We start from the raw sequence: 27,844 nt of genomic DNA on the forward strand, positions 1-27,844 counted from the left end.
CAAGCATGGTGTTGACCTACTCTTCTGTTTTTCCTTCTCACAAAATACCTCCAGGCATTCCATTCAAAACAAAAAGTACTGTTGTGGATTGGGGCTTTTCATTTTGATTTAACAGGGTAAGAAACAAAAGCGTTTCATTTAAATCCTTTGCTAAATACTTAGCCTTTTTCTCATCTCAGCCTGCTTACCAATGCACCTTTTAGTGTATCTTGAAGAAAATAATGATATAAAGTATCCTAAGTGTCAGTCACAACATGAAATACAGTATGTGGGGATTAAACATATCAGGAGACTGTGATATATCTGTATTGGTCTTTCTATTGTTAGAGCTTTGACTAAACTAAAACCTCTATTTTCTAGTACTTTAGATTCCTAGTCTTCATAAATGCAGTCTCTGAGAAGACCAGAAACATGGTTTGCCTGTCCATTACATCTCATCAAAGTCAAATTATGAAGTCTAATTTCTGAAAGGAAAATATTTTATTACTGGTAATTACTTTTCTGGTGAAATATTGAGGCTGGAAACAGCTGAATGATGTCAATTAAAATCCTCAGTTAACTACTGTTAGGGAATAATTTAAAACAACAGCAGTAGCGAAATACCCTTCAGTTTGTGAACGCAGATAATTCTTGCTATTTTTGAATGACAGATAAGTATAGACCCGTTGGAAAATACCTCTAAGGGAGGTCTTTTAAATGTGCAGATTTGCCTTAATGACTTGGTATAAAAGTCTGCTAAAAACCTCCTGCAATGAATATGGCCCTCAACAGTAATATTTATGTAGTGTAATTAGAGTCTTTGTTAGGGATCCCATTATTGTTCACAGTGTAATTAGACTTAAAATCTAGTAAATGTGACATACTGCAATGTTCTGCTTTGTAAACATTATTGACTCCATTTTAAGACCAAGATTGCCTCATACCAACAAATAAAAAAAAGTCATGGCCTCATAAAACCTTCTAATTATTTAAATGAGCACTCTGTGGGTTCCTGATGCAAAGTTGAGATTGAATCAAGGTGAATATTGAGCCCAGGTGCAAGCTTCAGTGCAGGTGACTTGCCAACCTCCTTTACACCTCAGCTGGCTGCTTAAATCTCACTAAGTTTAAGGGAGGAAGAGATGCAAATCTGAATAGTTTTTTAAGCTCATTAGCACAGTCATTCGTATTGTGTTTCTGCCTTATAGTTCATGTTTCTAGATAATAACAACCCGCTATTGATCTGTTGGTCATCCACTGTAGCCATGTATGTGTATTGATCAGTTACTTTATCACTCGTGGGAGGTAACTGAAAATGGGTTTGGCTAAACAGTTCTTCTAGGACTGAATTTAATTTTTTTCTGAATTTTGTTGTATCTTAAATGACCAAGAATTTGGATACTAAATTGTTTAAGCAGTAACCGGAATGGCCCATTGCTAAAAATGAGGGATTATTTTATGTTTGTTGTTAAAGACCTTTAGTACAACTGCTGTCTTGGTGTGTCATTACTTGTACCATTAATGTTTTTTCCACTCAAATAATGACATGATACAAGTCCCTCAGGCTCTGCACTTTTGCAACCTGTGTGTGCTACATGAATTGAGAGGACAGCCTGCTTCTCTTAGTTTGTAAGAGCACCTTTCCTTGTCTCTCTCTCTCTGCAGTGATCTTTGTTAGTCAAAATACCTTGCAGTTCTGGTAGTAATTTTTGAAGAGTATAAAATGAGTACTCTCAACAATGAGAACAGTTAGAGGGTTTTTGGATGTAAATTTTGCTTTTAATGGAATAATGAGATGTTTTCTGTGCTGCAGCTACTGTACAAACACCAGGTGCTCGTAAAGCATCCATAGTCTGGGAAGCTTGCTCTAATTGCAGTATCTCACTGTGAAAACTTTCCCACAGCTGTGCCAGCAAACATCGCAGACCTGAGAAACATAGAAGTGCTCAACTTTTTCAACAACCAGATTGAGGAGCTGCCTACACAGATCAGCAGCCTTCAGAAGCTCAAACACCTGAACCTTGGGTGCGTATCTTAACGCAAAACTATGCTGTAATAGAGGTATTACCAAATGTCATCACAGCTGAACCTGTAATTTCTTATTTTTTGATAGTAAAGTTTCTTATTGAAAGTGGTTTTGGGGATAACCTGGGAATTACAGCTTCAGCATGTTCAGTTAATCTCCTGGATAAACAGAAGCTTAAATGATCAAGAACTTACTCTGGTATACCGATAACCATGTAAGGAGAGCAGCAACTCATACTCATTGAATACTGTAGTCAAACTGAACAATTACTGACTTACTTCCCTAGCAACTGCTTCTTAATTCTGTGGTTACTGCATAAGAATTAAACTCTGTTTCCTGTTCTGATTTGAAAAAAAACTTTAATTCCAAATTTTCAAATTTGGGTTTATAGACACTTCAGTTTATATTAAACCTGTAAAGGAAGCAGCATGTATTAGATGCGATGTGCATTTAGTTCAAAGAGCTAGTATTGACTGAATTTGTGGCAGGGGTGTTTCCGTTAAGTGTTCAGATGCTATATTCCAGTAGAGTTGGTGATGTTTTATAATAACTACAGTTGCAGAGGGCTTTCTTGAATTATTAAGAAAACAAATGTGAGGCATAAGACCTTCTTAAAATTAAATGGGCATATTAAAGTGTAACTATTTCAGAAAGCGCTGGTAGGTGTAAGCTCTAGCATTATAGGCTTCTCATAGAAAGAATGTTTGTATTTTATAAATTCCAATTTCTAAACACCTTAAACTGAGCGTTTTTTCTCTTCAAAATACCAAATTATTTTGGCTAGACTCAGTGCATTCTGCTTTAGATACTTTTGTAAAATGCTGATAGTTGAATTGTGCCTTGAACTGTTGGAATGCCAATAAACCTTTTAATGATGATCTGTCTTCCCTAGTCTTTTTGTTGGTCACAGTAGATTTCTAGCTTTCCTTAATATCTGCTTCAACCTCTGAATCACTTTTCAGAGCAAATATTAAAAAGGATTCTTTGTATTTCATGGATTAGAGTCATATTTTTGGTATGGCATATAGAGGTATTGCAGTATATGAAGGAAGAAGTTGGGCACCTCCCATGGATTAAAGCAGTAACCATTGTTAATATAGTTCAAATACTAGTCTGCATTAATGAAAAAAATGCCATGCATAAGACCACTTCGTGTTTGGAACAACAGACATTTAAGTCGGGAACCACATTTGCCACCTTCATGTATCATGTGGCTTAAATCTTAGAGATTAAATGTGCTTCCTTCTTAATCCTCTCCTTACATATGGTCTTCTAGGCACAGGATTTACCACCCAGTTTAAAGTTTTAGCTTTGCAAAATGGGTTCTGCTTTGGACACCCTTGGAGAGTCAGTGATGAAGAAACTTTTTTGCTCTAGTAGGTTTTTCAGGAGACAACCCAGAAACCCTTGTCATCTGCAGTGCATGTGTTAGAGGGCTTCAGAAGAGCCCCCTAGGGGAGAGAGGAACCTTGAATAAGAGCAGAGATTATTTTTGGGAGGGTTTTTGGAATGGAAGGGTCAAGTGGTGTGGAAAGAAAGAAGATGTACTGCTGCACAGAAAGCTTAAAATGTAACGTTTGGAAGGTAGGTGAGGCACGAGCTCAGTGTTTGAACTTCTGCAGGGATGAATAGTGCTGGGCAGCAACTTTGAGCTGGTTCTCTGTCCCTGCCAAAGTATATATACCATTCTGCTTCTTGTCAGTGGGGAGAACATTCTTTCCCTCCCTCTTCCTTGCTTGCAAAAGGGAAGGCTGTTAGGGCAACTTGGTAAAAAAACCCTTTTCAGTAGAGGAAAATCAGCTGCTTTCTTTAGCCCTGTTTTGTGTAAAGAGCATTTTTTAAAACAGTGGCAATTCTGCAGTAGCAATGGTAGGGAATGCCTTTCTGTGTTTTAATTGCTAATACTACAGCAACAATGTGAGTTGTATGCCTATGATGGGACTTCTTACTGGGGATGAGGAGGAAGAAGGATTTTGTCTAGATATAGCTACAGAGAGCTGATCTCTACAGGTTCTTGTTTTGTTGAGGCTGGCTTATGCAAAAGGGGTAAGGAAAGGTGAGGTTATTTTCTGAGTTTGTGAAAGCAATAGCGTATGTGCTTCTTCTGTCTTTGCTCATGAAGTTATATGATCTTTCACATTTTTGGTTGCACAACTTTGTCAGTACTTTGACTAGGGGTTTTATAGTTTTACGTGTCAGATATTCACACTTTCACCTAACATCTCCTCTTCAATTGTGACTTTTGTTTATCACTTTTGCATCAAAAGAGAATCAAATTCAGAGTATGTTTAGAGAAAACATCTCAAAGGTCATGTTTGTTTCCAGTCTTCACATAAGAATAAAATCCTGTTACTGACAGTAGCTACCTGTACAGGCTTTCTGAAGATACATCTCTTCTCTGTTCTGCTTTCAAACCTGGGTGACAGCTGAAGCAAGACCCATACACACCAGGTATATGTTTACTGTACATGCAATGGGGACAGTAAGAACGAGAAGCTGGTAGGTAGTTGTTTTCTGTTCATGCGATAAACAGCCATGTACAAGCAGTTCATGTGCAAACAGTAAGGTTCTGTGAAGGCATCTCCAGCCGTGTGCCTGCCTTCATTGTTGCAGCAGCTCTAGTGATTATCTGGATCACCCTGTTCAAGCTCTTTGAAGTCATAGAGGGGTTACCATTTTGTCTAGTTTGTCTGCTTTGGGTTATCAGAGAAATCTCTTCCTTCTGTTACATATCCTTGTGTTGTTCAGGTTGCCAGTGGGAACTGCTGTCCTGAGCCCTCTTAACACTGGCTGATAGAGGTATATTTAGATTAAGCCTCATCAGTCACAGACTGACATTTTATTTACTTCAAGCTCCATGTGCATCAATAGTTCTGTAGTGACACAGATTTGCTATTCTTAAGAAGAGGTTTGAGCAGCAGTTATCAATGAACATAAATACTGTGCACTTGAGGTATTCCCCTTTGTATTTGGTATCATGGTGAAGAACTACATGGCAGAATGAGAAACGGTCAGCATGATGTGCAAAAGGGTAATTTGTGGTTTAGCTAGAATTCATCTACCAAGGAAGGACCAGCTTTCTCCATGGAATGCTGTCAAAGCTGAGCATGGCACCGTGACACCTCTCTCCCTTGTGCTTTATGTTTTGGGTGTGGCTGCTGATTGACACGACAGACAGAATCCCTTCAGAGTGCATAAGTTTTAGTGTATTTATGGGAATGAGAGGTTATAAAATGGTCTGCATTGCCAAAGACTTGCTCAGTATCTTGGACCATCAAACCCTTATCAAAACAAGAGGAAATCTTGGCATAGATTACATTTTTTAAGGAAAAAAAGGAGAAAACCAAACAAAACCTTTGTGACCTGTATTATTCCTGTTAGGTGAAGTGAATACTGATGTCATATTCCTTTTCTCTTTTCACATACAGGATGAACAGGTTAAACACCTTGCCAAGGGGATTTGGCTCTTTACCAGCCCTAGAAGTTCTTGACTTGACTTACAACAACTTAAATGAAAATTCCCTACCAGGAAACTTCTTCTATCTGAGTAAGAAACTTTTCTAAAAACTCTACAAATCTTCAAGACATGGTGCTTTGCTCTCTGCAGTTGAAATTTATTTGATTTAGACCAAAATACAGCAGACTTTTTTCCCAATATTTATGTTTTTCTTTTAATATATCTTAAATATTTCTACATAGCACAACAATATTTATCACTGATATACTGTCATCTGACACCTTTGGACACGAGAAGACTTGCTTAGTAATGGTATATTAGTTTTCTTCTGAGTAATACTTGCTTGGGTCCCATACTCAGTTAAAACGTCATGGAGGGTTGCAAGCCTCGGGGAAAGTAAACCATTTTGCAACACAACTGTTGTGTGTTGAGTCTGAAAACAAATGTATTCTTGATGGTTCATTACTAAAATAGTTTTAACAGCATGTGGGTGTTGAGGTGTCCAGTGCATTAAAACATATGCTAAGGTTACAAAGCTCGGCAGAGGAATGGTAGAGCTAAGCTGACCTTTGTGTATGTTAAAAATATATATCCAGAGAGTTGACAGAAAGGTATTGTAATGCATATGTGCAAAAGGGCTGCATTATGGTTGCCTAAGCAACTTGAATTCTGGCACTTTCTGGATTTCAGTGATTCTGCTTTTCTGTGTACTATGCTGAAGTGTCTTCAGGATCAGTGCATTCAGCATCAAAGTGACAGGTGAGGGGAGAGGAGTGCTGCTCTCTGGGGGATGTTGTGATTGTAACCTGTAACAGAGAAATCTTTAAGTCAGCATTATTAAAAATGGTCACATTTAGTGAAATGAGAAGAGGAGAGAACTACGTAAGACAAATGGGATCTCCTCTGGTAGGAAGGAGGGGTTTTGCTCATCTGACCATCTTCTCTCCTGCTGCACCTGACAGCTCTTTGTGAATCTCCATTTTAATTCCTTTTTCCAGCTGTCATGTATGCTTGTTCAATAATAGCAAGCTGCATAGTTGTGCTGGGTCATCTTTTTTTGATGAATTTCATTGAGACTTCACGTGGAAATTACAAATTATTCCATTTGAGTCTTCTGTATTTCATTTCAGGTATCTTTCCTGGTGTGGTTACTATAGAGCTTAACATAGTTGTATATTTGTCAAAAAAACTCAGAAATTTTTTAATGTTTGTTTAAGATGCAAATTGATATAATAAATAAGAATCAGGGGTAATAAAGAGTAATGACTGTATTCTCATATCTGAGCATTCAGGCTATTTGCCAGAATCTGCCAGAGTCTGCTGTTGCAGAAATTGTTAATTGTGCTAGTCCTTTAGAATATAGATGTTTTCCTGAACTCACCAACAATATAATAAGCCAGTAAATCTAAGTTTGACCTGCTTGTTATTATTGTGAGCCCTGGGTATGTCAAAGGCTTTTCACCAAGTCAGGGTCATTAATCAAACCTGACTCCTTTTTATTGATTAGACCTCAAATGGTTGGGTTATATGCCACCCTGTTTATATATTGCTGTTTAATTTGCAGCCACCCTTCGTGCACTCTATCTAAGTGACAACGATTTTGAAATCCTGCCGCCAGATATTGGGAAGCTCACAAAGTTGCAGATAGTAAGTAATTTATCTAAATTCTTGGAAAATCAATTCACTTTTGCAACACTTGTAGGAATAGAATCCAGTCAATTTGAGGAGTGGTAGGGTAGGTTTGCAGGAATAGACCACTACACCTGGAACTGTTTCTTGTTTATCAGAAGACACTTGTAAATAAATTGGAAGAATTGAGCATTCAGGAGAAAGCTGGGGGCAGCAGGAGTAGAGTTCTCTTTTGGGCTGCTTTATGGTAACTGAAAATCATTCTGACTGAATTTATATTTGCTCTTAGCTGAGTCTTAGAGACAATGACCTGATATCACTGCCTAAAGAAATTGGTGAACTCACCCAGCTTAAGGAACTGCATATCCAGGGAAATCGTCTTACTGTGCTGCCCCCAGAACTGGGTAAGATTATGGATGATCATTTATTTATTTGACTAATAGTGATGATGATGAACTGTATTTCCTCTGAAATTGTTATGCTTTAGTCATCATATATGCTAATATTTACTTTCCCCTGAGAAAAATTCACTTTTTTCACTTCTCCTGGATATGCAGGAGGAGCCAGAAGATGACGTGTTTTGTTTTAGTATTTTATTACGTTTCATTTTTCTTGTGTATTAGTACACTTGATTGCCAATTCGTATATAGCACCTTACTTTATATAATGTATCATAAATACTGGGTCAGCAAACCCATTCTTTTCTCCCACTGGGTTTTGAGAACACCATTTATTAAGTTATATATTAAGCAAAAATGACAATAGCATTAGTGACTTCTTAGTGACTGTGCCTGTACAAAGTGGAAGTTTGATCAACTAGAGTGAGATATAGCTAAATGAGAGGATTTTTTTGTTTTTCAATTTGATATAGCCTATCTTTCTTAGGGAGCTGATAGCTCTTTAACTTAAAGCAACAGAGCTGGTTGATGTCATTTGAATTAGTGATATTGTACATTTGAGTATAATTGAAGGTGGCTTCTTTCAACCTATGAAGTAAGAGATCTTCTTTGAAACTTAAGTATTGATTTTGCTGAATTTGCATTACGGTACTCCATTTTATGTGAGGGGCATGGTTCCTGTTTGCCCCAAGCCAGAAATTGGTTTCTGATCTTAAAATTTTAAAAATATTTTCATTGGGAATAATGTATTTGTGTCAATTACCTGGTTTTGAAACACCTGTTACACAGGGTCTATTCCTTGTTTATTACTGTGGACTGTTACTAGGGGAAGCTTCTCTGTTTCTGCTGGTGCCTTTCACATAATAGTTCACAAAACTCAGAAGGATAGGGAGAGAAGTTAGCATGATAAAGTAAAATTACTTGTATTCATACAAACTTGATTGGACCCATTGATCCCATATACTTTAATGTGACAGTCTGCAATGAATGCTTTTTGTTTTATAGAGCGCCGTGCTTTTCTAATGTGAATTGGGGAAGGTACCTTGTTTAGACTCGTATTTGTTTGCCCACTGTGGGGTTTTTTGACTTTTCCCCACACACTAGTGGATGAAAGTTGCTCTCATTTCTTCAGTTTCAGATGTTTATGTCTTGACTAAGGTATACTTTCTTTAGGTTTTGGTCAAAGTTATATTCATTTATCAATTATCTTAACAGCAACAACATGTAGTGTCTGTAAATGTACTTTTCTGTGGCTTCCTAAATTACAGCTTTTGGGATTTTTTCTGAAAGTGGAAGATGAATGGTACACTAAGTCTAAACATCTTTGGCTAATTAAATACTCTAAACAGGTTGCAGCCTTACAAACATAGCAACAAATCCTCATTAAATGGTTTTACTATCAAAATCCATCCCAAATGGAAATGTTTGAAACAAAATTCTCAGTATTTATTTTGTATTGACCTGCAATATTCAGGACGGCCAAGAGAAATTTTTTCTTCTAGGCATTTCTTTGCATTTTAGAACAATATCACAATCTGGTGAAAAAAGGACTTGTAATTTTGCCCTAGTTGAAAAAGGTGAGGTTAACTGACACAGCTGTGTCCTTGTTACCTCTGTTCTTTATTACTCAAAAGGTATTTCGTAAATTCTGCTTTTCTTTTCATGTATTAATTGATCAATGTTTCATTTTACGGTCTTACTCAAGATCTTCCTTTGTAATTAGTTGCCATAATTTCTGTTGTGATCTGTGCCATGGATAGGGCTAGAACCATCTCAGATTTTGAAAATAGATTTTGACATCTATTTCTAGAGAACATTACAGTGAAGTCTAGATTTGTAATTTGTGCAATTTGCAGGCATTTTTACTGTGAAAAATGATTTTCTGCTTATTTATTAAACATATAGGCACATATGTAGGGAATGGAACACCTGACTGGGGGTTGGACAGCTTGTTTGAGATCAGGTAACAGGTCATAAGCAAGGGTGAATCACTGCAGCCCTGTTTAACCTTCTGTAAACCAGGGCAGTTTAGAGAAGCACCCCTTTGCAGACTTTAAAGTCTGCCAGTGAAAGGTGGCATGAGAGGGTTACACCCTACTGCATGGAGTGCTAATGCCATAGTCATCATCTGAGGGAGAATGGACTTCGTCTGCTGTCCGAGTTCTCCCTCCTAAATTTTTAAAATTGAATTATAATGTACTCAACTATCCAAATACTTTCTGGTGTGTGTGTCAGATAAATAGCTTTTCAGTGAGCTGGTCCTATTTGCATTAATTGGAGCTGCTGCTGTTCCATTAAAAGTAAACAATCTTTTCTCTCTCATTATCACTTCCATAATTAAAGGTGCTGAAGGCTTTTGACTGGCTTAGTTCAGGCTCTGGTGGACAGCAGTGAGTCATTGGATGTTCATTTACCACAGAGATGGGCACAATTGAATGATGAGAAGGATGTATGTGTTACATTAAACTGTTTTTTAAAGGTAATGTAAATAAGTGCAGAAGAAGGAATGAAGAATAGGGTATGAAAAAGGCCACAGACAGGCCTCAGGGTCACAACTTTGGAGTGGAGATACCAATAAATAACCCCCTACAGTCAGCCTGTAATGTCACCCGGCGTGATTGAGCGTGGCACTAGTACAGGGCTGGGAGAGATCGCGTTTATCCTCTGTTGTATTTAGCAGAGAATACCTACTGCTAATTTAAGAAAAATATTCTTGCCCAGGAGAAAATGAGAGGACTGAAAGAGTGCACTTGTCCCTGGGTGAGGTGCTTTTCTGTAAATACAGTACATGTGAGTGATGAACACAGGAAATGGCCGGGAGTAGGCGGGTGGAATTTGCAGCTTGTTTTTATCATTTGTCTCTCAAAACCCCATTCATGAGAAATGGTGGTGGGCAATCATATATAAACTTTAAAGAGGCACTGGCATTTTTTTCCCTAGCATTTAAAAGGTTATGTGCTGCATTGCGAGACAAATAAATCATGATTCACTGCAACAACAGAGTTGCAGTCAGTTATATAAATTGCCAAGGAGGCACTAAATCTGTCGCTTCATGTGTTCTGACCATTTAACAATAAGAACGGTTTGGAAAGAAAGTATAGTAGAAACAAGAACCATATAAAATGGTAGATGCAATTAGTCACATCAGTGATGGTGTAAAAAGTTCGTTGTTTGTTCATCTGGGTGGACCCCTATGTGCCACATAAAAGATTTTCTCAGGAGAATCAGGAGTATAAGAATAGTATATGGTGCAGAGTACCCACAAAGGTGTAGCTGAATAACCACCCAGAGAATCTAAGCAGCTTATCTGTGTGTTTGCAGTTTTGTTGTGAAAACAAATGACATGATTTTGAAAGTCCAGATTCTAGCATTGCTTGTGTGCACTACCTGCTGCAAGCACATGTGTGCGCATATGTAGTGTGGTCATGTTTGTGCATATGGAAGAAGAGTGATTTCTAAGAATGCATTCCCAATTACCATCCTCCTTTTTCAAAATTGAATTTGGCATCAATGGCTTATAAGTTGCTGTTCAATACTGTTCTACTTTTTCAAATAATTTCCTCAAATAAAGAGAGACACTATCAAAATTATTAAGTTAGTCCATACTGGAAAAGTGGAAAATTCAAGTCTTGTAAAAAAAAAAAAAAAAAAAATCTTGATGGGGTAAGTACCCATGTACCTTTTTAAGGAGCATGAAACATTTTGTAAATTTAATTTGTATCTCAGAATAACCAAGTAATTCTTTCATAATTTCTTAGTTTTGAACAGCTGAATTACCTTCTGTGGATAAAGGATTTGCTTTAAATGCGAAGTTCAAGAATTGTTCCAAAAGCCTCAATATTTCCATCATAGGGAGACCTTTTAAAATTTAAGCTTTTGAAATGACTCTAGAATTTGTGAATTAATATTATATTACGCAAAGTAGTAGCTGCAGTTGTTTGTTCAAGTAAATATTAATTGAAATAGCCGTTTACTCAGGTAATTATAACAGGCATATGCAAACATAAGAATCACTTACTTTACAAAAGATATTTCTTTTCCAAATGTTGGAAACTTTCTACTAGTTGACAAAGTTGATGTAAATGCCAAACTTTTTTTTTTTCGTATTAACTGTCACTGCACCCTGCCTGTGTCACAACACAGCACTGTTGACACCTGCAGTACAGGTTATTCATTGGTGCTTGTTGGAAGCCTGAACACTGGGTCTCTTTGGACAGCAGTTCTGAGCACTGGAACAACTAATTGATACCTTACAATTTCAAAAAAAGACATTGGAACTAAGGTAAAGGCAGATAAACAAAATAACTTGTTTTCTGGGACTGCTGATGTAGCAGTTATCAGTCCAAAAACAATAAAAAACATGCATGTAACAATATAGGTTATGGAGAGATTATTTATATAGAAAAGTCTCTCTGAAAATCTTTGTGTATTCTAATTATGTTTCTTATTTAAGGTTTAAGTTAAAAAAAGGGAAAAAAAAAAAAATCCAAAACCACTACACCCTATACCTCACAACTTGTTATGTAGTTAGAAACCAGGCTGAATGCAAAGTACTTGATGGACACTGCTGTAATTCATGCCAAACTTTCAAGATTCAGTTATGATCTTGCATTAGTTTTTAAAATACTGAAGTTTTACAGTCACTCTTCAGATGACTACAGTGTGTGTGTGGGTTCTCCTCATGTTGACTGTACTCTGATTATAAGTACCATCAACATAATAATGATGTTTCTGTCAGATACTTCATCTGTTGTGTCAGAGCTGTAGTAGGTAAGAGTACTGTAATTAGAGCCGATCTGAGCAAATGTTGCATTTGTTGATATATTTGGTTCATTTTATGCATTTCCCAGTCCTTAAGAGGTTTCGCTCTTCTGAGTACTTGGCAACCTGTGTTTGAATGGAAGTTTCAAAGGTGCAGGGCAAAAGCAGTGCAGTGAGTCTTTTTTGAAGTAATTTTTTAAAATTAACTAGATTTTGGACTGATAAGGGCCCCTTCAAAGAGAGAATGCTCTGTTGAATTCCCATGTAATTGAGAATCTCAGGGGAGTTTCTGGTGCTGGAAAAAATCTGCAGTATATTTCAAAATAAATTGGGATGCTGATCCTCTAAGCCTGTAATACTTCCTGTGCCATTAAAGTGTCTTTGATGTTAAACTACTTTGACATCACGTTAATTTCCTTTGTTCCAAGCCCCATCTGCTGCGTAGTGTGTTTCTTGGATTTCTTCACTGGGAACACTTAGCGGTGCCTGTTGGTCTGCCCCTTGGGATCCCAGTCAGCACTGGACATTTGTTACACAGAGCAGTGAAGAAATGGTATTATCAGCACAACATGTCACCTTTCAAAGAAAGAAATCAGTGAAACTTAGCAGTACTTGTAGGTCTTCTAGTAAATGGTCTTGCTCTTCCATGAGGAATGCGGGAGAAATTAATTTAATCAGGGTGTAAGTAATAAATAAATTTTAGAATATATTTTTAAAAATACATTTTGAAAGTACATTTTGAAGTAATTTCTTGGATTTTTGTTAAAGTGCTCTTTCTTCTGCCTTTCCTCTTAGCTACCAAGACAATGGCGCCAGCTGGGCTGGTTGCTCTGGTACCTGAGAGTTGTGTGTGGTGGAGTTCAGTTGTTCAAACAGCCTGATTTGTCATGTGGCAGTACAGGCCATTAGCAGAGTATTTTTAGGTGAGGAGTACCTTGTGTGCTGCATTGAATAAGCTCCTGTTTTAATGGCTTTCACATGTGAATGTTATTATTTGCTCTTTCTACTAGTTGTCCTGGTAAGATCTGGTTTGCTGTGTATTGTGATGGTAGAAGTTTCCAGGGCTCTCCCCTTGTTCCCAGAGAGTTAACCTCTCCTTCTGTCTCCTGAATATGGAAATGTGAGTTTGCCCAGCAGGTTGGGGCTATAATCTGTCTGTATTTAATACCTGAAGTGTGGTGTAAGGTGGTAGTTCAGCATTTTATTCATCCTCTTCACTTTCCCAGGCTTCATCTTCAGTCCTGACACATTCGGAAGTGTCAGACTTTCCATTATACTTTGGTATAAAGATTCTGGCTGACCTTTGCTTTGATGCTGGAATTCTGTATAAACATCTCAGGACTCATTTACTTTGTTTTAAACTCTCTCCTATGAAACATGCTGGAGGGTAAAATTCTCTTCCCATAAAATTGTAATAGCTGAAGCTGAGGCGATACCAGTTTGCCCTCTAATGCTTCATGTTTGCATCAAGGGTAAAGAATTCAAGATTTAATTGATCTGCTTTTACTTGATTAACATCAGCTATGTTCCTCTTAGGAAGAGTTGAAGCAAATGGAGTAGCTACTATGGGATCACAGTATATGAGACTATTTAACCTATCAAAGTAAAGAGTGAGAGAACATTTGGCTGCTGATCCTCTCTCGCTTCATGAGAAAAAAGCAGAGGTGCTCTTTCTCCCTTGTAGATGGACAGAGGGAGCAGCAGTGTTTTAGAGCTAAGTCAGCTTAGTTCAGCACGGAAGTAAAGAATGTATTTTGACAGTGATGAACCATTAGAACAAGACACAACTGGCAGAGTCTCCATCTTCTGATGTTTTTCAGACCAGATGTTTTTCTGTTTGAAATGTGTTTGTAAGCTCTTCAGTGACTGAACTGATACAGTTCAATTGATTGTTGTATGTATTCAGGTCATTGCTGGAGTTGGGGTCTCACCTCTGAACTCATTATTGGAAACCATCATGTACATCTAAGAAGCTGTAAGAATAACATGTGATGTTTGCAAAACCTGTTTTGACTCCCTGGAAGTAATTATAAAACCAAGGATGGACTTAGTGTTCAGTGTTTGGCTTTCAGATTGCTCCCTCAGCCTTCTCTTACCTTGGGGCTTCCTAACACTCACAGGGGAGATAGCAGGTATTCCCATCTGTTGCGTTAGGAAAGGAGCCAGGGGAAGATTTCCAGCCTGCTTTTGTGTGATGGATACTCTGGAGTATCTCATTTATTTGCATGTACTGAATCTGATTTCTTGTTATCTGACACTTGAACCTTTTCCCATATTATGTAGAACCACCACAAATGCTATTTTAGGGTACTCTGAAGTGCTGGTGACTTGAAGTGATACTGTTAGACCTTCTCCAGTATAAGGATGTAGGGGTAAGAGGGTGGAAGTGTTGCTGGGATTGATCTTTTGGAGGCATTTCAATCTAGGTTTAGATTTACTAAACTTAGTTGTTCTCTCTTAGTGCATAGGAGCTCATCAGTAAGCAAATTTGTATTTCTGACATATGCTGTGGAGATGTAGATCTGTTTATCATACTGAATATTTCCATGAATATTTCTACAGGTTCCAAAGAGATTGAGTCACACTGCACTTAGGTACAATAAGACTTCACTCTGTTGTCTTACTGCTCTTCTATAAATACTGTTTAAATCTACTGTCTTCTGTTGCTAATCCTTCAAAAGTGCTATGTCTTCAAAGCAGAAATCATCTTATATGTTTATAGGAATTGTATGAGTTGCTGGTGCACGGCCTTACATGTGCTTAAGATTGGGGTAAAAATCATTGGCTTTTGATAATACTTTGCGGCATAGAAATGAGTATATAGTTTTGGTTTTTTATGTAGGTATTAAGACATCATTCACAATTAATTGCTTTGGTGTCCTTTTTATGACATAATAGGCATTATATTCCTTCCACCCCCACACTTAGAGCAATCTCTCTATCGCTATTGAGACAAAGCAACTGCCACAAAAGTAATAAAAATTATAAGCCCTGTAGTGTAAAGCAAGTCTAAAACAAGCCAGGACAGACATATTTTTACATACAACCTAAGTTTAAATTTAGTGCAGCGGATTGATCCCTTACTTAGCATTTAATAAAACTGGATTCAAAGGTATTTATATCTAAATAAATTACTAAAACTAATTTTGTTCTTCCTGTTATATGTACGACAGAGAATAAGACCTTTGTGTTGTAAGGGGAAAGAACGTTTGAATTGCAGTCTTAAGAGGAATCACTAAAAGGGATGTGTTACAGCTTGAGGACTCTCCTTGAGGTCAGTGAAGCAGAGGTAGACTGGGAGGTGAGTCAGAGTATCAACAGGACACAGATGTGAAACTCAACAGTATACAGGCTAAAAATTATATCCATTGATTTTAATGAAGCTCCACTGGGGATGAATTTAAACCATTACAAAGAAGCGTTGATCTGGCATTTTACAGCTAGGATCATGTTTCTTATGCTGAATGCCAATGTTCAACTCTCAAATGTCACAGTTGTTTAATTACTTAATTTCACCTTTTAGTTTTTGAAAGTATTTAAAGTGTTGCCAGGGGGCATTCAAGTGAAAAGGACAAGCCAGTTTTGTGTTCATTCTGTTTTCCTTTTGTACGTATTGAAGTAACGCCTAGGTACACTAGTCATACCTTACTGTACCTCCAATATACACCCACTGGGTAAATACTACACAATTTGGATAACATGCATCACAAGAGGATGAGGGGCTTGTAGCTGTATATATAAGGGGTGCTTGCAGGCTAGGTCTAATGGACAGGAGTAGCCTGAGAGGTCTCAAGGCACCCTTGGCCAAAGTGATTACTGGCTCTGACACTCTCTGCAAAGATGACTGTGGGAAGCAGTACTTGATTTTCTATCATGAGCTCTTTTCTGACCTTTGGAGGCATTTGAGCAAAACATGAATGTTCACACAAACCACTTTTTATTTCAACAGTACTGCAGGAAAATAACAAGAATCATAAATGATAATTTTTTTAGTTCAAGTGCAGGACAGATCCATTGAGACAGGAAAGTGTAGCTGCCTTTTGATCCTTTAAATGTCTCTCAGAATGAGGTGTACCCACTGTCACATGAAGTGGCCCTTCTGCCTGCCCATGGCTGTAGATGCTCTGAGTTTAGGAAGTGAAAAATGGTATTTTTTTTTAATGGATGACCTAAGTTAGAACACATTAAAATTAAAATTGTGCACACTTTGATTTTGCACTTGAGTTTACAAGGATTTTGGTGTAGGTCTATTTACTGTAGGTCCCAGGTAGCATATAACAAGAGATTTGGGCATTAGACAGTTTTCAGGTCTGCACAGCTTAGTAGTTGGGCATTAGGAACAATTTGGTTTTGAGGTGGGGTAAACAAAGGAGTTAAATCACAGGGATCTTATCAAATTTAAGGATTCAAGATAATCTTTAGATACAATGAGTGGTGAGACAGAAATAAAAATGCCAAGATCAGGCATTTCTGAGACCACACAGATGGCTCCTCTTAGAAGGCTTTTGGTCATTCTGTGAAGGTCATCCACAGCAGTCAGATGTCAGATCTCTGCTCTTCACTTTTTCAGATTCTGTTCTCTTTTCAGTGTCCACTTGCTGGTAGCAGCAGTGTCCACTTTGCAGTCTTCCTACTTGGAAGTCTATATTTACTCAAGATAGAGTAAAAAAAGTACCCATTGGACTTAGAAGGTTCTTTAAGCATGTTAAACTGGGGTTCTGGGACATATAGTTTTGATGACTTATTAGAATAATTTTAGAAGCACTCAAAAATAATTTGAATAACATTTTTGTGCCCCAGGAAAGGGACTGTGTTTACTAGCCTTGAGGATGGCCTGTTCTTCCTCCTTACCAGAGGCATATGACTGTGATGGCTTTTGGTGGAGCTGATCTCTTTCAATATGACAAAATAGCAAGAACTTTAATTCCATAATGAACAAATATAATTATAATGAAACAGTTGTGACAAATTATGGAAATTATAAATATTTTTAATGGGTAGATGTGTATGGAAAGAACAAAACAGCAGTGACCAGTGCAGTCTCCTATTCTAATATTTTGTGATTGAATCTTCAGTGCTGGCATGTTGCTAGAGGTAATTCTGTATTTTTCTTACTAAAAGTGTCTGAGGGATTTGATGTGATCCGTGTAGCAGAACAGTATATAAATTTCTGAAAGCCCTGGGGACAGTGTTCTGCTGATGCTGTGGTTAGATAATATGCATAAAGGTGCATCTGCCACGGCTTTTTCCCTGGCTCTAGTGCTGCAGGGGTGAAATAACAGCATTTTCTAACATGGTGCTGCCATAAAAAAATCACCTAGGCAAGGAGACTTTTGGGGCTGGGGGATAGGGACACATGCCTGGTTGCTCAGCACTCCTGTGGTGAGCCTGGTGCCAGAGCCATTGCTTCAGGCAGGTGTGATTGTCTATTCCACACTGCTGGATTTGTCTTGTGCACTGCAGCAGAAGGGTCCATGCAGTGCTCCTGTGTGTTTGGCCGCCCCAGCACATACTGTTTCTGAGATGTTACTGAGACTAGCTGTGTGCTTGGGACTCCTGGATGTCCTGCAGCCACAGTAGAATTAGGTATGTATGCCCTTGATTCATGGATTTTTTTTTAGCTGTAAGCACAGAAAGGACACCAGGATATGGCCCCAAGCATTGTATGGTGATGCAGGAGAGACACTTTTCCCTTCTGTCTCATTTTTAATTATGTGGCTTCTTTGTGCTCAAATGGCTTGCCTTATGTCAGGAGGGTTAGATTCCATTTCTTACCTAGTTCTGATGAGGTGGGATGTAAGAGACGCTTCGGGGTGTTGACGGTCCGAGACACGGCAGAGACCTCTATAGTTGAGTTAGATGTTAGTAGTTTATTTCAGGGCATGGGAGAGAGAGAGAGCCTGCTATGAGCCTGCAGATAGAGCTCAAAGCAGGCTCAGAGAGAACAATACAAAAGGGGGTAAAATATGAATACATGAGTTCAAGACCTAAGATTGCTAAGAAAGAAAGTAACAGAACAAAAGTGAGAGAGCCAGGAAAAAAGGCCGAGCTCTCCTTTACAATTACTTATATAACCTATACCTTTGAATATTCTGTTCCTTTACTAACCAATCTTCCTAAGTATACTAATACAGTAACATTTGTGTGCGACCTATAGAAATCGCTGCTTTTGCATATTTTTAGTTATCTCAGGGTCCTTCAGACCTTTCCTTATAAGGCTGGGAAGAGGGGTCTTAGCTTAGTTTTATTGGGGGAAAGAATGTGTTCTGTCATACCAGACCAGTTTCTTTGAATTATTCGAACCGTGCTTTCATTTGTATTTCTTCCTTAGCCTTTCTGGCTAAAGAGTCATATTTATAATTTCTTTCTAATTCTACCTTCCTAACAGTGGGACACTCTCCCTGTAACTTCTTATCCTGCTTATTTTTCTGTCTATTTCTGCCCTTCATTTCCAGATGGAAATTTTGGTATCAAACAGGGAGGTTTTTAAAGAAGTGGTTGCTCTGTCCTTCCTGTCTTCTGTAGGGCAGCCCTCCTTCACTCACCTGCAGAGAACCTGGTGCTTGCCATGAGGACAGACAAGTTGTTCCTTTTCTCACTACCACACTTGATTAAATTCTTCACTTAAAATCCCTAGGCTCTCACTCCAGCTCTAGGTGGCTGGTGGGATGGGCTGCCAGGCCAGCTGCTGCTGGCAAGGCTCCCAGAAGGACGTCCTGGGCAGGGAGGGGTGGATTTTGGTGTGGATGCTGAATTTTTGTGTGCCCCAGTTTCCTCTGTAATTAGATTAATTAGGGCCCCTGCTTCCCTCTGAAGGTGAAAAGAAATATTTGTACCAGCCCTCCAGTGTGTTTTGGGAAAAAAGAAAAGACAGAGGAAAATAAAGCTTTTACATTGACTTGGGGGCCTACAGGTTATTTTACTTGAGTAGTCTTGGTTTTTGCTGTAAGATTCCTTTGGCTGTAATAGAGTAGTAGTTATTACAATTAATTACATTTAAATGGGCCATGTGGTATTTGAAATAGAAGTGGGCACACTACTGTGGAAATGGAAACATGCAGCAGCCTTCCCTGGATGGTAAATTTCTGACACAGCTTGGGACAAGAGGATTCAGCTGAGACCTCAGATAACTGAGATTTTGACTAAATGTGATATTCCTATGAGCAGCATTGAACTTAACCTGTGATGGGGCTAAGCTTGCCTCCCCAAATTTAACTGGTTTTGTTAGTTTTAGCTGGTTTTATTACTACTGTACACAGATTGACCATTTTACCTTGATGCCCCACCTACAGGGTGCTTGCAGTGTTGGTAGTTTTTCGAAGAACAGCACCCAGGATTTTTTGCAGGTAACAAAATGGGAAATCCAAATTGCAAAGCAAGCCCCAGAGTGATACATGACCTTCCCAGCAGCCCTGGTCAGAGGGTCAGGGCCGATCACCACTCTGGCCAGCTTCCCCAGCAGCTTCTGCGTGAGATCTGGATGGCGAGAGCGCCAGCCCATGCCGTCAGCCAGCACAGATTTAGACACACTGCTTTCTAGCTTATTAGGTCCTCTTTGTCACAGTACTTAATCCTTTTTCCTGATCCTTGTTAGAACAGGGCTGCTGAGTCCCTTAATAAAGCAGACGAGGTGCACTGAAGCGTGCGGCGGCGGGCGGCTGCTGCCTGACTGACGGCTGTGGGGGATGCTCCTGCCGCTGCGGGCTCAGACCAGCCTGCCACAGACAGCTGGCAGATGAGCTTGTTAAGGTAACAGTGACTCCGTGATAGGCTGGTAGGAGATGCTTGGCATCTTTTCACACCATATAATGGCCTGTCTTTAATTGTGTTAACCCCTTTTATAGAGAGGAATACGCCGAGGATTAGCTGTCATGCAGAATGTGTAGCCAAAGTGAGCCCAGGGCTTGCAGCAGCTCCACTTGCCTGCACTGGTACAGCCCCTTTCATTTTGGAAAGCTGTGGTATCAGGTTGATTTCAGATTTCACCAGTAGCTTGGCTCAGGCAGTCTTCAGAACCCTTTAAATATTTTTCTGTTTTGTTCCCCATAGTTTAAGATTATTTTATATTATTGTGGTTTAGTTATTGTTGATTTATGGGGGAAGGGTAGGCCTTTCTTCATTGTAATATTCACAAAAATAAATTGAAAGTGTGCCACAGATTTCTTAATTTAAAGAACACAAAATATTTCAATGGCTAGACTGTCCTGGAATTCAGCCCTTTGTATCCATAGTCATGAGGAGTTTCAGTGGAGCATGTGCTGGTTTTGGGCTTGGGTGGTAAACTTTTACAAAATTAACAAAAAAAACCCCCGAGCAAGCCCATGATAGATCCCTTACATTTCTGTCAACAGAGTAGATAAAACTGCCATGTTACAAGAATGGTGTTGTCTGTCTGCTTTTGTGAGTGTGTGTCACTCTAACCACAGATCAGAGAGATCATCTTGGTGCAGATGACATGCTGGGCACTGGCAATGTAAAAAGCCCTTGGAGCAGGGATTGAGGATGCTTTGCAATGCCAAGCTTCAGCAGAGCAGACTTCTACCAGAGAATCATTTTCCTTTCATTCCTGCAGATCATAGTGGAGATAGTGAGCAGGTGAATTATCAAGTCACACTCAAAACTAATTTAATAAATAAGTGGACAGAGTTCAACTCTGCTTTTCAATGTGTAGCAGCACTGAAACAAGTAAAGTGGAACTGCATCCATCGTGGTAGGAACTACTATGTCCTTCTATTCCTCTTGGCTAAGACTGAAATATTTTCTTTTATTATGGTTCCACTCTCTGAAATGAATAAAAAGTTTTTACGCTCACAGCAAGGTATTTCTTTCAAATTTTTCATGCTTCAATATTTTTCATATGATGTTTTGTTTAATCTCTTTCAGGTAATTTGGATTTGACTGGTCAAAAACAAGTCTTCAAAGCAGAGAACAATCCCTGGGTTACCCCTATTGCTGATCAGTTCCAGCTGGGAGTATCTCATGTTTTTGAATACATTCGTTCAGAAACATATAAATAGTAAGTATTACATTATGTATTGTAGCTGTGTTATTTGTTTTTTTCCCTGTAGTGTGTTGGGCAAAGTGTTACCAGCTACACACATCTTTCATAATACTTGCAGTAACTTGGTATTCAGGACAAATATGCAAGCCTGTACATTTATATTAGGGAATTTTGCCAAGAAGAAGGTAACTGTCATGTAGACAAGTTAGGAAATCACAAAGACTGTTTGATACTGTCCTGCATTTTTTATTTCTAAGAGCTGTTGTGTAACATGAGAAATGTACAATAAGCATTACAAGCCTTTTGAGAAGTACTAATTTTAGGTATGTTCAGTACAGCTTTGTAGATTGAAACAGGTATTTGTTAATGTTTTTGGATGCCTGTTGTCATGTTTTGAGAGACTTCAAACCTGGTTTGATCTGGACTAATTTGCAAAAGTCTACAAGCTTAGTAAATCAAATACAAGTACTAGTGCTTTCTTCTGCAGTGTAAATGTGTGTGCTGGGCTTCTCCATTTTATTGCAAGATTCCATGTACAAGTGCTGACCATTGGTTTAGGAAATAATATCTTTAATCGATCACTAAATTGTAACATTTTTTTAAGTAAAGATCTCAGTGTTATTCTTTAGATGGGAAGCTATTTTTCAGTGTCTAGCAACAATCTTGATGCTGTTTCCCTAGGAGCAGTGGGTAGTACAACAACAGTACAACCTGGATTAGAAAGTTACTTTTTGCATTTTGTCTTTATGTAAAAACTGTATTTTAATAATTCAGAAGCATTTCTGACAATCTTTTATATGGTTGCTTTCTGAACAAAATTACCAGAGAAGGGTATTCACAAGTGACAGTTGTGTGATTCCAATTAAGTAACTGAAATGCAAATTTCTATATGAAACTAAATGACCCAACGATAGCTTTTGTAGACTATTGTTTTTCATTTAGAGAATTTTAAATGAAAAGAATCACAGATGGGAGAGTGGTTGCAAAAATTGCATGTCTCAGAAGGGTGCTGATATTTATGCTGTAATTCGTGTTCTCAAGACAGATTTATTCATAGATTTAAGTAGGCTGCAACACCCTTCTTGCAGTAGTACTCTGTACTACAGACATGGTGTAGGGAAGCAGCTGCCTATCTCCTTGGAGCAACCCTCCCCACTGTTCATCGTGTACCTGCATCTCACTTCCTTGATAATGTTTTGTAGTTTTGCTTTATATTGTCAATTTTATATTTCTGTTTGCAGAGCAGTGTAGTTTAGGGACCCTCATGCACTTCTGTCAGGGCACACTCTGGGTGGGCATCATGAAGATAGCAAAATTTTAAGGACTGAAGTGGTGTTTTGAGAATTTGACTGATATTGTTGTGGGGAATGGGGTGGGGGGGAAGCTGTAATTACGTACCTATAATTTGAAAAAAAAATTAAAATGTGCATCTATGTGTAGATTAAACTGCTCTGGCATCTTTCCTTGTGTAATCAAAATTGATGAAAAAGGTTTTGTAATTCATCGGTTTCCTCAGCTGTTGTTCTTTGTTCTAAGTTAGCCATATTATGTTTGTTGTCTTACTCTTTGCTAGGTGCAGCAGTGTCTTATTGGCTAATAGGCTAATTTTGATTTTGTCCACAATAAATAATTGAAACCTGTATAGTTAATGGTGTAAGCAGAATCAGACTCTGGTCATTAATAGGGAGAAAAATCAAAATCAAATAATCTTTCTTTGGCTCATTCGTGGTTTCTACTTTGATTTTAGAAGCTTATCACATTAATGTGTCATAATTTTCAAAGATTAGTGATGAAAACCAAATGCATGGAGATGTTAATAATTAGGTGTCAATTTTAGATTTTCAGCATATGACCATTTTGTATTTAAATCAGTAATTAAAAGTATCAGTAAATTTGTTAGAAAACCAGTAGTAACTTTTTTTGAGTTTTGATTTTTCTTTTTTCCCCTACTAAAAAGAGAGTTCATGGATTTTTCTAGTGAAAAAAGATTGTTCTTTTTATTTATAGTTTTCTCTAAATATGTGATTGAGGATTACTGGGATGCCATGTCCTAAAGACATTCCTCTGTTTGCATTTAATTTTAGGAGTTAAAACTCAAAAGCAGTGGCATGGTCTAGATAACAGGTCTGGTAGCATTATTGCGCACAAAAGCAGATAAGCTATTCACTCAGAAGAAATTAAAAGTATTGTGGTGGAATTTTTAGTATTTTCCTGCTAATGACTATACAGCTTCTTCAACTGCCTTTTTCTTTCAGAGCCTCTGAACAGGTAGTGTGTCTGTTTTTCTATTAAGAACATTACAAGGTTGATATATGAATTTAGTATTTTTCCCTGTGGGTATCTAAATAAGTAAAGTTAGAACACAAGTTCTTGAGTTTTTGTGTTTTATTGCTCATTCTGTCAAAATAAAAAAATCTTTCAACACTTGATAGATCCAGACATCTTAACTATTACAGTGAGGCAAAACAGCACAGTTAAATTAATGATTGGATAGGAAGCTGCTTAGCTGACCTTACTTGCAGCGCTAAGAACATGGAACATACATCAGCAGCTGACCATCAGACCAATAAGTTTGCTTTCAGGTACTGGAAGATGTACTTTCATAAACCAGAGCTATGCATCTGTATGGCAGATGAATTTTGAGCTTGAGAGACAGAGATTTGTTTCCCTATGCCCGTTGTTTTTGCTAGCTGTTTGGTAATACAGACTGCTTTTTTTACAAGTTTCACATTGTCTAGACCAGCTAAGACAGTGAGGGTAGGCTCATACACAATCACAATGCCAAGTTTCAGGCACTCACTAAATTACATTTTCACTAAGGGGGATATGCTAGTACATTTTATTTTGTGTTTGCGATGGCTAGAACTTTGCTCAGTGCTGCTAACGTAGCCAGAAAGCAGAAAGTAACTCAGTAGGTCGTGACAATGCACTTACTCACTTGCAGTCTTGTAAATAAACCTTGAGGTTTCTCCTGAAGACTGGCACAAGCCATCATTGCAGTCAGTGTCAGGGATCTCCATTCTGATTCTGTGAGGTTGCACTTGGGAAGCAGCAACCAAATAGATCACAAACCTCTTCTTTCTTTTGTGAAATGTACTGGCTGTTTCAAGCATATTTAGTGAAAAATTACATCCCATTTTTAGCCTTGTCTTGGGATATTCATGCTCTAGTGATTAATTGATAAGTAGGGATGACACCCATGAGGGATGATTATGTCTAAAGATAAAATGTCATTTGTCTTGCATACTTTTACATTTCCACACTCCTGTTTTACATGGTAATCACGCACCAAGTATAAAACTGGAATTACACTTGACTTTAGAAGCATGTTAACCAGTGAGACCCTCAGATCAGCTCTTCTTACTTTGTAGCTTCTTTCATTTCCTTTAATTTCCTTACCTTTCATGAGAAATGGTACCTGGGTTGATTTCTTTCAACCCTAATTTTTCAAGGAAGACTTGGGCTGACAAAAAGATGAACCATATATTGTGCTGGAAAATGTGTGTGGAGGGGCTCTTAATTCTTAACAGGAAATTCAGCAGCTCTTGGCACTTTGCTAGCTTTTGTTGGCTAAAATACGCCCACTGTGCATATCATCTTGTGACAGCATCGTTTGGAAATAGGTCAGTTTGCCAAGTATATAATGGTTCTTAATCTCTCACTGCTGTGTAACTTTCTGAAACTTCAGTAAGCTGAATTTTGGCTTTGATCCTACATATACTTAGTAACTGCCGTTAAACTCTGTCTGATGTCATGATAGTGTTGAAAAGCAGTTGAAGAACTCTCTTAAGCAGTGAAGGATAATGGCAACCTGGTGTCCTCAAAGGGCTTAACTAAATGTTTTATTTTTTATTCATGCCTTTAGTCAACTTTCAGAGTGACCTTTATGTTGTAAGCATATTCTCAGAGGATCTCCTCTGTCTAGGATACTGACAGAGATGATGTATTGTGTGATTTAGTGGTCACAGTGTACGTAGATAAGTGCAGACAGACTTAAATGTTTGAAAGAAAACAATGAATTCTCCTATTCAAAACAATGAGTCTTCCTATGGAGAACAAAATTCTATTATGTTCCTTAGGATTGATGTAAAATAATTAGGGATTTGATTAAGATGAGATAAAACTGAGACGTGCAATTGGTACCAGTGAGAGCATTTGCCTGCTGGCATTTACAGCAAAGTTAGTCCAGAAAGCTGCTCTTTGGGTACATTTCTGGAATTATTCATGTGCTCTTAATCCATCTTCATGTGGAACTTGTTCTTTGCATGCTTGTAACAGAAAGAACAGTGATTTTGATTTTATCACAGCAGAGTCTATTGCAGACTTCAACATCTGATAGAGTTATCCCAGCTAAAACAAAAGAAATTGCTGGGTCCTGAGTGCATTTGTAAACTGTTCTTAAACCCAGCAATCCCCTTTTAACACTTTATCTAATGATTGTAGTTTCCCTGTTTGACTCCATATTCCAGCGGGACAGCATTGTGATAGAACAGTCACACCATTTTTAAGTCTCTAGAAAGCAGATTTTCCCCACAAGGCAGTCAATTTGGAGTCAAGAGGCTCAACAAGATGTTTTGTGAAAGGAAGTAAGTTGCACTTTTCACATTTCCATCAGGAAAGGTAGTAGAAGAGCAAGCCTTTTTCAAGACTGACACATGAACTCTTAGCAGAGGAAATGATTTGACAAATGCAGTGCTGAGCATATATCACTTGGCAGCATTGGAACATAGGTTTCCCCAGACAGGTTGATCTGTGCTAAGCATTGTAATTGAAAACCCCATTTCACCGGCAGTGACAATGTGGAAAAATCCACTCTTGATTCAGCCCTCTGTATAGAGACAATCTCCCCAGCTTCTTGGGAATGAGTTGTTGTACTGAACCCCACTATTATGCAGCTGCTGCTTCCAAGGCAACAGACACAGGTCATGAAGGAACAGATTCCTCTCCTGGGTTACATTAATGAAGAGTATTTCAGGATTTATTTTTAACAACTCAAGGAAACTGGCAAGATACTCAGAGTATTACACTAGAATACAAATAGTATCTTGAAATAACTGGTGATCGTGTTCCACAGTTGCTGAGCCTGTTTATGTTAAGCCATCTACATGGTTGGTGCTGTCCAATGATGTAAAGGTGATAATCGGTAAAGCCACCTCTTACAGAGTGAAAAAGAGGTCAAGCATGAAAAATCCATTTGTTGGTTCTTGGGAAGCACATTGAGAAGGTGGGAATTTGCCAGCAGTTCATATGGAGGCATCATCAGGTTGAACTGATATGAAGGGAGACAGTCATGAAATGGTATTACTTGTGCAGCACAGTCTAGGACCTCCAAGAATCCGATTTTTTTTTAATGTTAGAACAAAAAGCTGGAGTGTTTAAATTAAGTTTGCTGATGAGTGCAAAGCTAGCAGCATAGAAAAGAATCAGCATACCACACAGTTAGAATTAGCAAACAAAGAGGAAGGCTTGGGTGTGCATTAGTTACAGACAGGCCACTGGTGTGATATGCTGGAGTGAGGGGGAGAGAAAGATAAACACAATCCCCAGAGCTTGGCTAAAAGAGTGGAAATTTTCCAGTACAGAAAAGGAAATATTTCGCAGTTGTGGTCATTATGTTCATGAAAGATGAATTCAGGCAGGAGCAGGAAGAGTGTGGAAATATAATAGGATAGAGAAATGGATGAAGAAAGAGGAAATTTAAAAGGTACTTGATTTATTTAGCAAAGTCAAGCCTAATAGAGGTCATGGCTGTCATTGGAAGGGAGAGGGGGAGGAAGAAACTTCATTTAAGGCATTAAAAAATGCTGGGCATAGGAAGAAATATAAATAAGGTGGTCGGGTGTGTATTTGAAGGAAGGTCTCTAATTATTAAGGGAGCAAGGTAATAAATAACCTTCTGATAGAAATAGTCTTCCAACAGAAGAAATGAAGGCCAAAGTCTTGTTTCAGTGAGCACTGATCACTTGGGCAGGAGTTCATGACATGATTACTTGTGGCAGAGGACAGCGTGTCTGATGTAGGCAGATCTTGGATTCACATCTGATATTTCAGTGACAAATTCAGATGACACCCCCATATATATTAAGATAACTGCACAGTGCCACTGACATTAAACCAAAGGAGGCAAGGCTCTGTTTTATGTTAATATGAAGAAGAATTATGCATATTCCTCCATTTAATAGCCTGTTTAAATAAACATGTATGGCAGTTTTGTACAGTGGTTTATAATTACTGGTTTTTTTTCATAACCTAAGAATTGTTATTATATAAATTATATATTCATTAGGAAAAATCATTTAGGGTTATGAAAATCATACTAATATTTTTCTTTGCACTTAGGCTGTAGAGATACCTAGAGAGAATGCTTTTCTTTGGCTATCTCTAAATAAAATTAAATTACCCAGCCATTGTCTAATCTTGTGATGGTACCAAAAAGAGTTGAGCACAGTTGATTTCAGATGTAATTTCAAATGGTTAGTTTCTGTACTTCTTGGGGGAATAAAGATCATATAGAAGAAGCCAGACCAGTTGCTTGAAACATCTATAGATCTGATTCTGCAGTGCTCAGAGCATGAGACCCTGAAAGTCCTTGG

At 38.2% G+C, this 27,844-nt stretch overlaps 1 protein-coding gene across 3 annotated transcripts in view; it reads left to right on the forward strand.

Moving 5' to 3' along the window:
- RSU1 (Ras suppressor protein 1) overlaps positions 1-27,844 on the forward strand; it is a 101,561-nt gene that overhangs the window by 20,365 nt on the left and 53,352 nt on the right. For all 3 annotated transcript variants that reach the window (XM_015618253.3, XM_033511814.1, XM_033511815.1), the window contains exons 4-8: positions 1,884-2,004; positions 5,434-5,552; positions 7,027-7,109; positions 7,381-7,495; positions 21,134-21,266. In XM_015618253.3, coding sequence (XP_015473739.1) covers positions 1,884-2,004; positions 5,434-5,552; positions 7,027-7,109; positions 7,381-7,495; positions 21,134-21,266 — 571 coding nt within the window. The remainder of the gene's footprint in view (positions 1-1,883; positions 2,005-5,433; positions 5,553-7,026; positions 7,110-7,380; positions 7,496-21,133; positions 21,267-27,844) is intronic.

This window comes from Parus major, chromosome 2, assembly GCF_001522545.3.
Source record: "Parus major isolate Abel chromosome 2, Parus_major1.1, whole genome shotgun sequence".
Classification (NCBI taxonomy): domain Eukaryota; kingdom Metazoa; phylum Chordata; class Aves; order Passeriformes; family Paridae; genus Parus; species Parus major.